At 59.7% G+C, this 16,897-nt stretch overlaps 2 protein-coding genes across 10 annotated transcripts in view; one reads left to right on the top strand and one right to left on the bottom strand.

Annotated features, from left to right (window-relative positions):
- PNPLA7 (patatin like phospholipase domain containing 7) overlaps positions 1-13,740 on the bottom strand; it is an 85,810-nt gene extending 72,070 nt beyond the window's left edge. For 4 of the 9 annotated variants that reach the window (XM_030919275.1, XM_010372631.2, XM_030919277.1 and 1 more), the window contains exons 1-8: positions 13,354-13,739; positions 6,777-6,851; positions 6,510-6,597; positions 6,041-6,120; positions 3,932-4,023; positions 3,640-3,780; positions 2,850-3,009; positions 549-629 (exon numbers count right to left, since the gene is read on the bottom strand). In XM_030919275.1, coding sequence (XP_030775135.1) covers positions 549-629; positions 2,850-3,009; positions 3,640-3,780; positions 3,932-4,023; positions 6,041-6,120; positions 6,510-6,597; positions 6,777-6,851; positions 13,354-13,383 — 747 coding nt within the window. In that variant the 5' untranslated portion in view covers positions 13,384-13,739. Of the gene's footprint in view, positions 1-548; positions 630-2,849; positions 3,010-3,639; positions 3,781-3,931; positions 4,024-6,040; positions 6,121-6,509; positions 6,598-6,776; positions 6,852-13,353 lie in introns of all 9 variants that reach the window. The other 5 variants (XR_004053924.1, XR_004053925.1, XM_030919280.1 and 2 more) reach the window with 3 other exon arrangements.
- Positions 13,741-14,894: 1,154 nt separating this feature from the next.
- MRPL41 (mitochondrial ribosomal protein L41) lies at positions 14,895-15,653 on the top strand. The gene is made up of 2 exons (XM_010372622.2): positions 14,895-15,050; positions 15,146-15,653. The coding sequence occupies exon 2, from the start codon at positions 15,154-15,156 to the stop codon at positions 15,565-15,567; it is 414 nt and encodes a 137-aa protein (XP_010370924.1). The 5' UTR covers positions 14,895-15,050; positions 15,146-15,153; the 3' UTR covers positions 15,568-15,653.
- The last annotated feature ends 1,244 nt before the right edge of the window (positions 15,654-16,897 follow it).

Raw genomic sequence — 16,897 nt, 5'->3', positions numbered from 1 at the left:
CACCTTTCAAAATTACAAGTGTGCATCCCCTGGGACCCAGCAAGTCCACCCTAGAATTTATCCCGCAGATCAGGCTCCAGTACCGGAAACGATGGGCACAGGAGACCATTCACTGCAACAACGAAAAGCAAAAGACTGGGAGTCACAGAAAGACGGCGCCAGCAGGGAAGAGCCCAGCAGGACCTGCAGGAAACGGGGCGGCAGGTCCCCCGGGAGGGCCTTGGGCCTGAGGAGAAAACACCTTCCCTGTACGATGCTTTGTGCTTTTTGAATGCTGAACCACATGCATTTATTGCCCAGTTCAAAAACAGTCATTTAAGAGACAACTAAAACCCTTAACCACATGCCCGGCTATTCTTCAATGCACTGTAGCCAGAATGAAGCTCCCTCCTCCTTCTTCCCTCCTTCCTGGACCAAACCCCGCTCCCCTCACGTCACTGTAGAGAACTGGCCTTTAACCACTGCCAGCTGTCCAGGCAAGACAGAAAAAACCAGGCCTCTCGGGCTGACCCAGGGGTGCTCTGAGGGCCAGGCAGCGGGGGACTCACGGTGATGATGTCCAGGATGCTGAGCAGGCTGTGGACGCTGTCTCCCGCCAGAACCTCTTTCACCACCACCTCGGTGCCATCCTGTGATTGGAGAGCAGAGTGGGCGCCGTCAGGTCCCGGGCTGTGACTGCAGGGCCTGGTGGAGGTTCAGCCCAGCCCAGGGCAGTAGGGCCACGGGCCTGCACCTCTGAGGCACCATGACAGCAGCAAGTGCCTCGGATGGAGGGCAGGGGACGAGATGGACCCGCTGGCCTCAGGGGTACAACATGCAGGAAGCAGCGGCAAGGAAAACAGAGACGAAGGAGGAGACCCACCTCTCCATCCCACGACTCGTCTTCAGTGTGGGGACTGAGGCAAAAGCTCGCAGAGCCTGTTTGTTTGCTGAACTAACTATAAGGGCTCTGAGGACCGATTCAGTTATTACCAGCCTAAATTCCAGAACTTTGATATAATTTTCCATTAGGTTAAAAAAAAAAAAAAAGAGGCCGGGCGCGGTGGCTCAAGCCTGTAATCCCAGCACTTTGGGAGGCCTGAGACGGGCGGATCACGAAGACCATCCTGGCTAATATGGTGAAACCCCGTCTCTACTAAAAAATACAAAAAACTATCCAGGTGAGGTGGCGGGCGCCTGTAGTCCCAGCTACTCCGGAGGCTGAGGCAGGAGAATGGCGTAAACCCAGGAGGCGGAGCTTGCAGTGAGCTGAGATCCGGCCACTGCACTCCAGCCTGGGCGACAGAGCCAGACTCTGTCTCAAAAAAAAAAAAAAAAAAAAAAAAGAAAAGAAACCACACTATTTTGGTGATTTAACAATGTAAGCACTTTATCTCAGCTTGATCCAGGAAAATTCTTTATGAAGTTGCCCAAATCTGGCCCCAGGCCCCTCCATGAGCCCCTCCCATCTAGTCCAAAGGCCAGAGGGACACGGGTTCTGGTCCTTCAGGAGGTCCCACATGAGCAGCAACAAAAGCCTCTGCTTCACCAGCTGGGCGGCCCCATTCCCAGAAGCTACTGGCTCCAGCTTCCCCAGATGGGGGAACCAAGCCCCTTTCCCTCCTAATGACCCATCAAGTCCAGCCACAGACGAAGCGACAAACCTGAGAACCAAACACTTTGCCCAGCAGCACTTTTGGTCTAGAAACCCCGACAGGCAGTGCCGGAGCTAGCATGGGGTCGGTGCCCACTGCCGGGACCACGGTTGGCAGGAGCCCTGCAGGTCAGGGCGATGATCACACAAAGCCCAGGGTTTGCTAAGTGTGTGCTTTAAATGAGAACAAGCAATGAGAAGTCTGGGTCGCAACTGCCTGGACAGACAAAGCCACACCACCCTCCGGGGGAGCAACACACGCCGAAGAGGCCACGGCAGGGTCTGGCCTAGTACCCACCCCTGAGCAGCAATTCAAAGGGCAGAATTTAACAGAGGCAGGAAACAAGTATTGAGCTCCTACATGGATTCATACCTGAATTTTTTTTTTTGAGACAGGGTCTCGCTCTGTCGCTCAGGCTGCGGTGCGGTAGCATGAACACAGCTCACCGCAGCCTCGACCTCCCAGACTCAAGTGATCCTCCCACCTCAGCCCCCAAGTAGCTGGGACCACAGGTGCTACCACCATGCCTGGATAATTATTTTTTGCTTTTTGTAGAGATGGAGTCTTACTGTGTCATCCAAGCTGGTCTCCAACCTGTGGGCTCAGGCGATCTTCCCACCACGGCCTTAATTATTTTCTTACAATTAAAATAATTTAATTTTGTTAGAAACCTGAAAATAGAGCAAGGGCTCAATTGATCATGGCAAATCAATACAGTGACTTACTACGAAACCATCAAAGGGAGTATTCCGAGGACTTGGAAGAAACATTTAAAACAGTTGCCAGGCCCAGGCCTCATGCCTGCAATTCCAGTGCTCTGAGAGGCCAAGAAGGGAGAGTTGCCTGAGCACAGGAATTGCTGACCAGCCCGGGCAACAAAGTGAGACTCCATCTCTACAAAAAAATTTTAAAAGTGAGGCGGGCGTGGTGACACACACCTGTAATCCTAGCTACTCCAAAGGCTGAGGCAGGAGGATCGCTTGAGCCCAGGAAATCGAGGCCTCAGTGAGCTGAGATCGCACCACTGCACTCCAGCCTGGGTGACAGAGTGAGACCCTGTCTTTATTTATTAAATAAAATGTCATAAAAATAAAAATGGTGAGTTTTCCCCCAAAGAAATTAAAATCAAAATTTTGCCTCGCTTTTCAGTGGCAAACGTTTTAGAACCTGAGATGACAGACATGGAGGTGAGTGCCCCGCCACCCTGCGACTCACAGCGTCCTGAATGCAGACCTCCAGCCGCCCGTCCTGCACCACACAGATGCTGGGGTCTGGCGCCCCGGGCCGGAAGACGTGCTCCCCCTCCTGCAGCTGCACAAAGACGATGTGTTTGCAAAGCTCCAGGAACAGCGGCTTCTCAAAGTGGCCCAGGACCCTGCAAGAGCCAGAGGGTGCTGTGGGACGGCCTTCCAGGGGAGGAGGACGGTCTCTGCCAGAGTCTCAAGAGCTCATGGCCACCGACCCCACTGGTGCCAGGCCTTGTGCTGTGGGTCCACACGGCTGACTAACAAACCACACGGCATCACTGCCAAACACAACTGTCAACTTCTGAAATTCCCATGAGCCTGTTTTCCATCAGCTCAGAGAACTTCTTGACCCGTGAACCTGAGCCACACGCACACGGGAGGAAGGCAAAGGTGGCCTCCAGGATGGTGAGCTGGGCCAGGGAGTGGAAGGGGTGCAGTCCAGGGGCCAGTCAGCAAGACGGGAGCACAGAGCAAAACCCAGGCTCCAGACTTTGGATCCACCACACCGTTCTCGCTCTTGCTCTGGGTTCATTGCTGAAGATGAAACACTGGGAAATTGTTCAACAGAACAAGAAAGACCTGGTGAAGAAGCCAGCAGACCACGAGGCTCTGCCACGGGGGCACAGACACCAGCAGCCCCACAATGGGCTTTGCCAACCATCCCCCAACACAAGACAGCCAAGCTGGAGCCAGTCCCCAGTGAGAAGCTCGGGAGGACAGGAGCTGCAGCTGCCCTCGGGGCTCATCCCCGTTCTTACCGAACATTTTTCAGCATGTACAGAACTTCTGATGGTAGGTGAGAATTCTTCACGTCAAACTCCGTGAGGTCGGCCTCCAGCAGGGAGGGCGGGGGCTCCTTGTGCTGCAGCGCCGGGTATTCTTTCTTGAAACGCAGAATCCTACGAGGCAGAGACACACTAGCCTTGAGCAGACCAGGAGGGTTCAAAACCCACAGCGTCAGCAGCCGACACGCCAGGCAGCTCAGGGCTGGGGAGGCCAGCACCGTGGGGGGCACCCCAGGCAGGATGTGGTCTGAAGGACACTCAGTACCTCTTGGCCAAAGACAGCACCTTGGTCCTCTTCCTGGCCCGCTGCCGGGGCAGTGCAGTGTTCTCCACCAGGGTGTTGGGGAGTGAGGTCACCTGCAGAGCCAAGGGAGACACCAGGCACTGACCCTGCAAGCCGCAAGGTCCAAGCTCTTCGTCACAGGGGTCAGTCCTCAGAACCTGCCTGTGAGCCTCCCGCAGGCCCAGCTTCAGCTCCTGGGGTTTGGCTGTGCCATTTCCCCACCCCGCCTGGCCTGTGAGGGAATGTTAGCAGTGAGTGATACAGCCCCACACATCCTGGGGATCATCCTCACTGTCCCCAAATAGCCAACCCTCCAGAGCTCCAGGGCTTCATGCCGGCTGGCCCCGCTGCCCCGAAGGCTGACAGCCACTCCATCCTTGACTTTCGTGCTGTTCAACACAACCCTTTCCCATAACCCTTTAAAGATCCACCACTGTCCCCACCGACCTTCCCCCCATCACTTCCCCTGCGACCTGGGGCCACTGCCCACTCTGTCCTGTATCTGGAACAGCCTTCTTCCCTTTTCTCAGGCAGTGTCTGCTTGACTGCCCAGAACAGCAGAGGCCTGGGTCACACCCTGCAATGCTGGCAGGGCCACCTCACTCGGGCACCACTGCCTGCTGCCCTTCGGTCCAGAGCTGTTGGCCTCGCGGCTTTCCTCCCAGGCCCTCCGCTTCCCTGTCCTCTGTGGGGCCACTGGATGATGGTCGACACTCAACAGATCGTCTCCACGCTGCTCCAGATAGCTCCGCGCCCTGTCCCAGCCGCCCAAGGCTGTTCCAGACCCAGCGTACAGCAGCCCTAACTCCTCTGCCCTTTCACAGCACTTAACGCTGATGAGAACAGATGAGCCACAGACAGACACCCACTCCCTCCCCTCTTGAGTTTCTCAATTTTCTTTCTTTCTTTCTTTCTTTTTTTTTAGAAGCAGTTTCACTCTTGTTGCCCAAGCTGCAGTGCAGTGGCACGATCTCAATTCACCACAACCTCCGCCTCCCGGATTCAAACGATTCTCCTGCCTCAGCCTCCCGAGTAGCTGGGATTATAGGTGCCCACCACAACGCCCAGCTAATTTTTGTATTTTCAGTAGAGACGGGGTTTCACCATGTTGGCCAGGCTGGTCTCAAACTCCTGGCCTCATGATCGGCCCACCTCAGCCTCCCAAAGTGCTGGGATTACAGGCGTGAGCCACCGCGCCTGGCCGAGTTTTTCAATTTTCTGTGAAGAACACGAATTAGTTGTACAACCAGAGAAAGGTAACAAAGATTGCTTTAAAGGGATCAGTCTGTGTGGTTTCTGTGAAGCTTCTGGTTGGTCTGTTGGGCACTTCCTGGGCCCTTCAGGAGTGCAAGGAGGCGGCCAGGGGAGGCCACTGACAACTCAACTGGCCAAAGACCAGGAAGGGTTAAACCAAGGCTGCTTATTCCCCGGATCGGGGCTTGCTGAACTCGGATTCCTGAGCCCCGGCCCAGGGATCTGTGTCTAGGTTCCGGAACCACCCAGACACTCAAAGTGAGCCACGCAGCTTTTAGCTTAGATCACACATGCCAGTAACCAGGGAACTTAGCCCCTCCAATCCCAGGGGATGGACTCTGTCCTCAGTCCAGCACCCCAAAGCCTGGCAGAGACCTCCAAGCTCAGCACCAGAGTCAGAAACCTCTGGCAGAGCGTGAGGCCCCCTGCACCCACCGGGCCCCAGCGATGTTTACAAAGCAGCTTTCTGTTCTCATTTCTTGTTAAAATAAACATCCACTCTGGGGGCAGACAGGACCTTCTCTCCCCTGCGGCCACTGTCCACCACAGACATTCCCGGAGCTGCCCCTTCAGGCCAGGGGGAGTTGAGGCCTGAGAGGGTAGGGGGTTATTTCTGGGTAAAACGCGCTGGATTCAGCTGGAGGAAGCAGACACCATTCAGCACGATTTATAATGTTCCCCAAACCTTGCGCCTGGTGGCAGAGCTGGGAAGCCGGGGACACGGCAGCACACGCCAAACACTGCCCGGACTGGGGAAACCCGCAGCAGGAGGGGTCCCTCCCACAGGGGTCTGCTCCAGGAAGCCGTGTGCAACCTGGGGCCCCAAGCACCAGCTACCTTCCTCATGATCTTCCGGCCGTAAAACATCACTTTGTCTCTCTTTCGGAACCGGTACTGCGGAGTGGGCTGTGCTTGTCCTGCAGGGGAATGAAGAGACGGCCTGAGGCAGAGCCGTGGCACAGGCCTGGTCCTGGACATGCAGGTGTGGCACAGTCAGTACTCTCGTCCCCGCCAGTACCTGGCCATACTCAGCACGAGGGAAGAGGGCCTGGGTGACAGGCTCGTCTCCAACAAAGGGGGCTCTCCCCTCTTCCCACTGAAGCCTTGCTCAGGAGAGAACAGAAAGGGCTCTGAACAGACTTGGCTTCCTGGAACCGACGTGCTCAGCCTGAGCCCAGATGGGCCACTGGATTCTAGCCAAACCCACCGTGGACTTGAGGGCCCCTCCCAGGGGCTCAGAACACATCCCAAGGCACCCACGCTTTCCCCCAACCCCCCAGGCCAGAGTCAGAACCAAGATACTCACGAAATTGGCTAAGCCTTCTGAACGTGAAAAGGATGAGAACACCAGCCAAGGCCAGGGCCAGGAGGGCTCCAGCCGCAATCCCCGCCAGCTGGCCAAGAGTGGAGACATGGTGCCCATCAGCAAGGCCACAAAACTAACCCTAGCCCTAAGCCTGCCCCCACCCCAACCACAGGCTGGGCAGGAATGAGCCAGGGGATGGGGGCAGGGAGGGGTGAAAAAGGCCACGACCCATCCAGGTCTCGGCCCAGGGAAGCGTGAGGTGATTACCATGGTGGACGGTGAACCTTCCTCCGTGAACCACAGCCCCCAAGAGTGCAGAGCGGTGCCCAGGCAGAAGCCAGCCTGCAGCAGAGAGCATGGGGTCAGGCGGGCATGGACGGGCTTCCCAGCCCAGACTTGCTCAGAGCAGCAAGAGGAGAGCTGGGAGTTAGGAGAGAAGTCAGCAGCCCCGGAGACTTCCAGCAAGCAGTGATCTCGCCCGGGGTGCCGGGGTCCTCTGAGCCCCCTGCTACGAAGCATTCAGAGAGCAATCTGGCTTCCTCGGTCACTGGCACACAGCGGGGCAGGGCCATCACTAACACACCTGCATGCTGGTGACACGATCCCTGGGATGCAGGTCTCAGGGAGCAGGCCCGGCCACAGGGGAGGCCAACCCCCCTCTCAGTGTCCCCTCAGCCCCCGCAGGAGCAGTGCTCGAAACCCCTATGAGCCATCTGGATTTTGAGAACATTTAACACCAGTTCACATGCCAGACAAGGAGGCAGCGGCGGCCGAGAGGGAGGCCGAGGAGGCTCTGTGTGCTGCCATCTCCTGGAGCAGCGGGATTTCAGAAGTCCAGGTCTACCGGAGGGAGGGAAGAGAGGGTGAGGACAGGATGCTGAGTGAGTGACAGCAGAGGACGCTGCTGGTTCCCCAAGAAGTGAAAGAGAAAACAAGAAGACACCAGCCAGACAAGGCAGCCCTCTCCCTTCCTGCTGGCATCATATCTTCCTCCTAGGCAGCCAGGAACTGGATAGGGCAGGGGAGGCCGCTGGTTCAGCCTGCAAGTTTCCATACAAGAGCCGAGGCCTAAAGCAGCACCCACCCCGTCTCCCGCTACAGAGAAGCAGGACTCCCATCCATATCAGAAAATCCAGGGAAGGGCCGGGCGCAGTGGCTCACGCCTGCAATCCCAGCACTTTGGGAGGCTGAGGCGGGCGGATCATGAGTCAGGAGATTGAGACCATCCTGGCTAACACGGTGAAACCCCGTCTCTACTAAAAATTCAAAAATTAGCCGGGCGTGATGGCGGCGCCTATGGTCCCAGCTACTCAGGAGGCTGAGGCAGGAGAGTGGCGTGAACCCGGGAGGCGGAGGTTGCAGTGAGCCGAGATGGTGCCACTGCACTCCAGTCTGGGCGACAGAGCGAGACTCGGTCTCAAAAAAAAAGAAAAAAAGAAAATCCAGGGAAGTCGGAAGAGCACTCAGAAATGCATTTCAAAGACACAATTCTGCACCAAGACAGAATGAGGATGTGCCCAGAAAGCTGAGCCCTTTGAACTTGGTTCAGAAGGCAAATACAAGCCCTGGGAGCTTCTGCTTCAGGACAGGGGCACCCTACGCTCACTCTCCATCAGTGGGGTGCACAGAAGCACCTACGACCATGTCCTTCACTTAAGGAAGCGAAGTGAGTCCCTCTGAGTCCAGCAACCGCTTCTGGGACAGATTATCCAAGGAAGGCCTATCACACAATGGCCCATGAGCTGGTCACACGCTCTCCTGCAGTGGAACAGCTCAGCCTTTTCTAGCTTTTCACTGTTGCTTTAATGGGTCTAGTTTTCTAGTTTAGGAAAAAAGGCCTTTGTGATGTGGCTACAGATGTTAGACTAAGAAAAAGATTCTAGGGCCCGGCACAGTGGCCCACACCTGTAATCCCAGCACTTTGGGAGGCCTAGGCAGGCAGATCACGAAGTCAAGAGTTCGAGACCAGCCTGGCCAGCATGGTGAAACCTGGCTTCTACTAAGAATACAAAAATTAGCCGGGTGTGGTGGCGTGTGCCTGTAGTCCCAGCTACTGGGGAGGCTGAGGCAGGAGAATCGCTTGAACCCAGGAGGCGGAGGCCGCAGTGAGCCAAGATCACACCATTGCACTCCAGCCTGGGTGACAGAGCAAGACTCCGTCTTGGGGAAAAAATAAAAAGGAAAGAAAGAAAAAGATTCTAAGCAAAACCATCAGGCAAAGTCCTAAGGGGAAACTGGAAGCAGCAACTGTGACTTTAGGAGAAGACAAGACAAGGCCTCAGGCAATGCCCATGGGCCCCGCTGTCTGTCCCCCCCCCGTGAAAAAATGCCCATGGGCCCCGCTGTCTGTCCCCCCCACTCCGTGAAAAATGCCAGGGCCCCCGCTGTCGGTCCCCCCCCCGTGAAAAAATGCCCATGGGCCCCGCTGTCTGTCCCCCCCACCTCCGTGAAAAAATGCCCATGGGCCCCCGCTGTCTGTCCCCCCCCCCGTGAAAAAATGCCCATGGGCCCCCGCTGTCTGTCCCCCCCCCCGTGAAAAAATGCCCATGGGCCCCCGCTGTCTGTCCCCCCCACTCGTGAAAAATGCCCATGCCCCCGCTGTCTGTCCCCCCCCCCGTGAAAAATGCCCATGGCCCCCGCTGTCTGTCCCCCCCACTCCGTGAAAAAATGCCCATGCCCCCCCGCTGTCTGTCCCCCCCCCCCCCACTCCGTGAAAAAATGCCCATGGCCCCCGCTGTCTGTCCCCCCACTCCGTGAAAAATGCCCATGGGCCCCCCTGGTCTGTCCCCCCCACCCGTGAAAAAATGGCCCAGGGCCCCCGCTGTCTGTCCCCCCCCCGTGAAAAAATGCCCATGGGCCCCGCTGTCTGTCCCCCCCCGGTCCCCCCCCCGTGAAAAAATGCCCATGGGCCCCGCTGTCTGTCCCCCCCCCACCCGTGAAAAAATGCCCATGGGCCCCCGCTGTCTGTCCCCCCCACCCGTGAAAAAATGCCATGGCCCCCCGCTGTCTGCCCCCCCCTCCGTGAAAAAATGCCCATGGGCCCCGCTGTCTGTCCCCCCCCCCGTGAAAAAATGCCCATGGGCCCCCGCTGTCTGTCCCCCCCCCCCGTGAAAAAATGCCCATGGGCCCCCGCTGTCTGTCCCCCCCACTCCGTGAAAAAATGCCCATGGGCCCCGCTGTCTGTCCCCCCCACTCCGTGAAAAAATGCCCATGGGCCCCGCTGTCTGTCCCCCCCCCAACTCCGTGAAAAAATGCCCATGGGCCCCCGCTGTCTGTCCCCCCACTCCGTGAAAAATGCCCATGGGCCCCGCTGTCTGTCCCCCCCCCAAACTCCGTGAAAAAATGCCCATGGGCCCCCGCTGTCTGTCCCCCCCACTCCGTGAAAAATGCCCATGGGCCCCGCTGTCTGTCCCCCCCACTCCGTGAAAAAATGCCCATGGGCCCCCGCTGTCTGTCCTCCCCACCTCCGTGAAAAAATGCCCATGGGCCCCCGCTGTCTGTCCCTCCCCACTCCGTGAAAAAATGCCATGGGCCCCCGCTTGTCTGTCCCCCCCACTCCGTGTGAAAAATGCCCATGGGCCCCGCTGTCTGTCCCCCCCCCAACTCCGTGAAAAAAATGCCCATGGCCCCCGCTGTCTGTCCCCCCCCACTCCGTGAAAAAATGCCCATGGGCCCCCGCTCGTGTCCGCTGTCTGTCCCCCCCCCAACTCCGTGAAAAAATGCCCATGGGCCCCCGCTGTCTGTCCCCCCCACTCCGTGAAAAAATGCCCATGGGCCCCGCTGTCTGTCCCCCCCCCAACTCCGTGAAAAAATGCCCCATGGGCCCCGCTGTCTGTCCCCCCCACTCCGTGAAAAAATGCCCATGGCCCCGCTGTCTGTCCCCCCACTCCGTGAAAAAATGCCCATGGGCCCCGCTGTCTGTCCCCCCCACTCCGTGAAAAAAATGCCCATGGCCCCGCTGTCTGTCCCCCCCACTCCGTGAAAAAATGCCCATGGGCCCCGCTGTCTGTCCCCCGCACTCCGTGAAAAATGCCCATGGGCCCCCGCTGTCTGTCCCCCCCACTCCGTGAAAAAATGCCCATGGCCCCCCCCCCCCCCCCCCCCGCCCCCCCCGCTCCTGTCTGTCCCCCCCCCAACTCCGTGTGAAAAAATGCCCATGGGCCCCCGCTGTCTGTCCCCCCCACTCCGTGAAAAAATGCCATGGGCCCCCGCTGTCTGTCCCCCCCCACTCCGTGAAAAAATGCCCGGGCCCCCGCTGTCTGTCCCCCCCACTCCGTGAAAAAATGCCCATGGCCCCGCTGTCCTGTCCCCCCCCACTCCGTGAAAAAATGCCCATGGCCCCGCTGTCGTCCCCCCCACTCCGTGAAAAAATGCCCATGGGCCCCCGCTGTCTGTCCCCCCCACTCCGTGAAAAAATGCCCATGGGCCCCGCTGTCTGTCCCCCCCCCCAACTCCGTGAAAAAATGCCCATGGGCCCCCGCTGTCTGTCCCCCCCCACTCCGTGAAAAAATGCCCATGGGCCCCCGCTGTCTGTCCCCCCCACTCCGGAAAAAATGCCCATGGGCCCCGCTGTCTGTCCCCCCCACTCCGTGAAAAAATGCCCATGGGCCCCGCTGTCTGTCCCCCCCCCCAACTCCCAATGAGAGTGAAAAATGCCCATGGGCCCCGCTGTCTGTCCCCCCCACTCCGTGAAAAAATGCCCATGGCCCCGCGTCTGTCCCCCCCCCACTCCGTGAAAAAATGCCCATGGGCCCCCGCTGTCTGTCCCCCCCACTCCGTGAAAAAATGCCCATGGGCCCCGCTGTCTGTCCCCCCCAACTCCGTGAAAAAATGCCATGGGCCCCCGCTGTCTGTCCCCCCAACTCCGTGAAAAAAATGCCCATGGGCCCCGCTGTCTGTCCCCCCCCCCAACTCCGTGAAAAAATGCCCATGGGCCCCGCTGTCTGTCCCCCCCACTCCGTGAAAAAATGCCCATGGCCCCCGCTGTCTGTCCCCCCCACTCCGTGAAAAAATGCCCATGGGCCCCGCTGTCTGTCCCCCCCACTCCGTGAAAAATGCCCATGGGCCCCGCTGTCTGTCCCCCCCACTCCGTGAAAAAATGCCCATGGGCCCCCGCTGTCTGTCCCCCCCACTCCGTGAAAAAATGCCCATGGGCCCCCGCTGTCTGTCCCCCCACTCCGTGAAAAAATGCCCATGGGCCCCGCTGTCTGTCCCCCCCCCAACTCCGTGAAAAAATGCCCATGGGCCCCGCTGTCTGTCCCCCCACTCCGTGAAAAAATGCCATGGGCCCCGCTGTCTGTCCCCCCCACTCCGTGAAAAAATGCCCATGGCCCCCGCTGTCTGTCCCCCCCACTCCGTGAAAAAATGCCCATGGGCCCCCGCTGTCTGTCCCCCCCACTCCGTGAAAAAATGCCCATGGCCCCCGCTGTCTGTCCCCCCCACTCCGTGAAAAAATGCCCATGGGCCCCCGCTGTCTGTCCCCCCCACTCCGTGAAAAAATGCCCATGGGCCCCCGCTGTCTGTCCCCCCCCACTCCGTGAAAAAATGCCCATGGCCCCGCTGTCTGTCCCCCCCACTCCGTGAAAAAATGCCCATGGGCCCCCGCTGTCTGTCCCCCCCCAACTCCGTGAAAAAATGCCCATGGCCCCCGCTGTCTGTCCCCCCCCACTCCGTGAAAAAATGCCCATGGGCCCCCGCTGTCTGTCCCCCCACTCCGTGAAAAAATGCCCATGGGCCCCGCTGTCTGTCCCCCCACTCGTGAAAAAAATGCCCATGGGCCCCCGCTGTCTGTCCCCCCCACTCCGTGAAAAATATGCCCATGGCCCCCGCTGTCTGCCCCCCCACTCCGTGTGAAAAATAATTGCCCATGGGCCCCCGCTGTCTGTCCCCCCCAATCCGTGAAACAATGCCCATGAGCCCCCGCTGTCTGTCCCCCCCAACTCCGTGAAAAATGCCCATGGCCCCGTGTCTGTCCCCCCCACTCCGTGAAATAATGCCCATGGGCCCCGCTGTCATGTCCCCCCCCAACTCCGTGAAAAAATGGCCCATGGCCCCCGCTGTCTGTCCCCCCCCACTCCGTGAAAAAATGCCATGGGCCCCCCGCTGTCTGTCCCCCCCACTCCGTGAAAAAATGCACTGGGCCCCGCTGTCTGTCCCCCCCACTCCGTGAAAAAATGCCCATGGGCCCCCGCTGTCTGTCCCCCCACTCCGTGAAAAAATGCCCATGGGCCCCCGCTGTCTGTCCCCCCCACTCCGTGAAAAAATGCCCATGGGCCCCCGCTGTCTGTCCCCCCCAACTCCGTGAAAAAATGCCCATGGGCCCCCGCTGTCTGTCCCCCCCAACTACGTGAAAAAAATGGCACCATGGCCCCCGCTCGTCTGTCCCCCCCACTCAGTGAAAAAATGCCAATGGGAACAGCTGTCGCTCCCCCCCCACTCCGGTGAAAAACTGCCCATGGCCCCCGCTGTCTGTCCCCCCCACTCCAGTGAAAATGCCCATGGCCCCAGCTGTCTGTCCCCCCACTCGTGAACAAATTGCCCATGGGCCCCCCCGCTTGTCTCCCCCCTCGTTGAAAAATGCCCATGGGCCCCCGCTGTCTGTCCCCCCCAACTCCGTGCAAAAATGCCCATGGGCCCCCGCTGGCTGTCCTTGCTGTGAACTCACGCGTCTAACACGCGCTGGTAGCTGTGACAGGCAGCAGAGAGGGGCCAGAACCACCACTCCCACAGTCCTCAGGCACCAAGAAGCCAGCGCGGCAGAGCAGACGTCAAGAGGACCCTTCTCTGGGTCCAGAAATGCCCCCCAACTGGGAAGTCCAGGGATCTGGCCCCCTGAGTTACATACCTCTGGGCTGTCATCTTTCTCTTCCTCCATGGACAGAAACAGAAAAAACAGCCTGAGAAAATCAGACAGGCTGAGGCAAACAAGGGCACACCTCTACCCGCTCACGCTCACACCCGGACAGCTGTAGTCTCAGACTTCTCCCTGGGTTCCTTTTCAAGTCAAATCATGTTTCACTGAAAGGTAAATCCTGCTGAAAAAGTCTGTTCTACAGGAAGAGCAGGTGTCTTTTGAGAATCGTCTGTCCTCTGTTAGGAGCCACTTCTTTCCCTCTGTAAACAGCCCTCACGTGGCTGTCCTGGAACCCAGAACAGCAGCCAGATGGGGCGGCTCCAAGCAGATCGAGAGGAGCCAGGCCCAGCGGGGCGGGGGTAGGGGCAGCGCTGCCTTCCGGAAAAGCACGGCTGGAGGGGAGATGACGCTGGCGGGGCGTGGATCCGGGGTGTGGGGGTGCGCAGGGGGGGCGTGGATCGGGATGTGAGGGTGCCGCTGGGGAGGGGGTGGATCTGGGGTGTGAGGGTGCCGTTGGGGAGGGGTTGCAGCTGGGGAGGGAGGTGCAGTGGTGAGCGCGTGGATCCGGGTTGTAGTGGGTGCCTCTGGGGGGGCGTGGATCGGGGTGTGGGGGTGCCGCTGGGGGGACGTGGATCGGGGTATGGGGTGCCGCTGGGGACGGAGTGCAGCTGGGGAGGGCGTGGATCCGGGGTGTGGGGTGCCGCTGGGGAGGGGGGGTGCAGCTGGGGAGGGGGTGGATCCGGGGTGTGGGGTGCCGCTGGGGAGAGGGGTGCAGCTGGGGAGGGGGTGGATCGGGGGTGAGGGGTGCCGCTGGGGAGGGGGGGGGTGCAGCTGGGGAGGGGGTGGATCTGGGGTGTGGGGGTGCCGCTGGGGAGGGGGTGCAGCTGGGGAGGGGGTGGATCCGGGATGTGAGGGTGCGGCTGGGGGGCGACTTTCGCGTGGGGTGAGAGGCCGCCTGCGAGGGTGACCTGGCCGGAGGGTTCAGCGCACAAGCCGGACGTTCTGGGTCCAAGATTATTGATTAATTTGGGGACCGCGCTCCCACACCACTGCCCGGCCTGCGGGGGAACCCAGACAGCTCTGGCCCTCCCGGCTACAGGTCCCGGGCTTTCCCCGCGCGGTTGCCCGCTCCGCTCAGAGGAGCGGCGCCCGGAGGAGGGGCCAGAAAGGCCGGGTCGCGGCGTCAGCTCGGCAGCCGTCTCGAGTCCAGCGCCCGCGTCTTCCTCGACCTCCCGACGCCACCTCAGTGCCTCAGGGTGACTGGGATCCCGGGACACCGCCGGCCACCAGGCTGACGAACACAGGCAGTGGGTACGCCAGGGACTACCTCGCGGAGGGCGGCCACTCATCCGCGCGCCCCGCCCCGCGCGCCCCGCCCCGCGCGCCCCGCCCCGCGCGCCCCGCCCCGCGCGCCCCGCCCCGCGCGCCCCGCCCCGCGCGCCCCGCCCCGCGCGCCCCGCCCCGCGCGCCCCGCCCCGCGCGCCCGCGGGCTCCTCGCATTGGCCGAGTCCCCGCGGCCACGCCCCCTCCCAGACTGGGGCCGTTATTGGACGCGGCGGCGGCGGCCGCGGCCAATCGGAGCCGTTCTTACTGCGACGCGGCGGTCGGAAGCAGAGCGAGGTCGAGGTCGGGTGGGCGCCCGGAGCCGTTGAGGGGCGCTTGGAGCTGGTGGTGGGTCTCAGGTCCAGGTGAGTCTGTCGGATTAGAGCAGGCGCTGCGCGCGGCCGGGGGCGGGGCTGGCCGGGTTCCCGGGGCCTCGATTACCCGCCGTCTCCTCCCGCAGGGCGCGGCATGGGCGTTCTGGCCGCAGCGGCGCGCTGCCTGGTACGGGGCGCGGACCGGATGAGCCAGTGGACGAGCAAGCGGGGCCCGCGGAGCTTCAGGGGCCGCAAGGGCCGGGGCGCCAAGGGCACCGGCTTCCTCACCTCGGGCTGGAGGTTTGTGCAGATCAAGGAGATGGTCCCGGAGTTCGTCGTCCCGGATCTGACCGGCTTTAAGCTCAAGCCCTACGTGAACTACCGCGCCCCTGAGGGCGAGGAGACGCCCCTGACAGCCGCGCAGCTCTTCAGCGAAGCGGTGGCGCCTGCCATCGAAAAGGACTTCAAAGACGGTACCTTCGACCCTGACAACCTGGAAAAGTACGGCTTCGAGCCCACACAGGAGGGCAAGCTCTTCCAGCTGTACCCCAGGAACTTCCTGCGCTAGCGGGGCGGGGGGCTGCGAGGTGGAGGCATCCCCGGGGAGGGGCGGCCTGCCCTCATCTCGTTTCTATTAAAGGCCTTTGCCAGCTCTACGGTGTTTGTTTTTTGGCCTCAAGTCATGGCAAAGTGTGCAACATGACAGATTTCAGTGCAGGGACCTAAGCAGAATTCTCATGCAGACTCCGCACTGTGACCCTCTTTGGAGGTCATCTTCCCGGTCGGAAGGTTCTGGGAACCTGCCAAGGGCAAACATTACTCAGCTTGCAGGAGAAATAATTTACAAGGCAGATTGTGCCGGATGACAACACTGGTCAGTTCATCCCCCAAATTATCCAGGGAACAAATATACAGAGATGGGGGTCTCACTCTGCTGCCCAGGCTGAGAACTCATGGGCTCAAATGATCCGCCCGCCTCAGCCTCCCAAAATGATGGGATTACAGGTGTGAGCCACTGCGCCCAGCCCAGGAAAATTTCTTGTTGCAATCTGACATATATTGGCATGTGTTGTATCATCAGAAAAGGGATAAGGCCAGGCGCAGTGGCTCACGCCTGTAATCCCAGCACGTTGGGAGGCCGAGCCAGGAGGATCACAAGGTCAGGAGTTCAAGACCCAGGCTGGCCAGCATGATGAAACCCTGTCTCTACTAAAAATACAAAAATTAGCCAGGCCTGGTGGCATGCGCCTGTAGTCCCAGCTACCCAGAAGGCTGAGGCAGGAGAATCGCTTCAACCCAGGAGGCGGAAGTTGCAGTGAGTCAAGATCGCGCCACTGCACTCCAGTCTGGGCAACAGAGTGAGACTCCATCCCCCCAAAAAAAGAAAGGGATAAAACTGCATGTTTTTTGCTTGTAGTCACCTATATATCCATTAGTAAATGCTGAGGATTTGACAAACTGTGGCCTGTACTTCAACCACAGTTCCTCCCAGAGAGACAAGAGCCCTCATGGCAGGAGTTGGATGTAACACACCCAGTTTGTTCACACACCTAAAGTCACCATCTGTCCAGTATTTGGGAGCTAACCCATGTGGGTGCTGCAGTGATGAGTGTTCCCTACAGACTTCACATATTTCAAGTTGATGACCCCCAAGGCAACTCGGAACACACACTCCCTTTTATTTATCTGCACAGGGATCCAATACAGGTTGAGCATCGCTATCCAAAATGCTTGGGGCTGGGCACCGAGGCTCACACCTGCAATCCCAGCACTTTGGGAGGTTGAGGCAGGTGGGTCATCTGAGGTCAGGAGCCTGGCCAACATGGTGAAACCCTGTCTCCAATAAAAATACAAGAATTAGCCAGGCATGCTGGCACATGCCTGTAATTCCAGCCACT

Source organism: Rhinopithecus roxellana, chromosome 16 (assembly GCF_007565055.1).
Source record: "Rhinopithecus roxellana isolate Shanxi Qingling chromosome 16, ASM756505v1, whole genome shotgun sequence".
NCBI lineage: Eukaryota > Metazoa > Chordata > Mammalia > Primates > Cercopithecidae > Rhinopithecus > Rhinopithecus roxellana.
The sequence above is the reverse complement of the archived record's forward strand: the minus strand, read 5'-3'. Positions and strand labels throughout refer to the sequence as shown.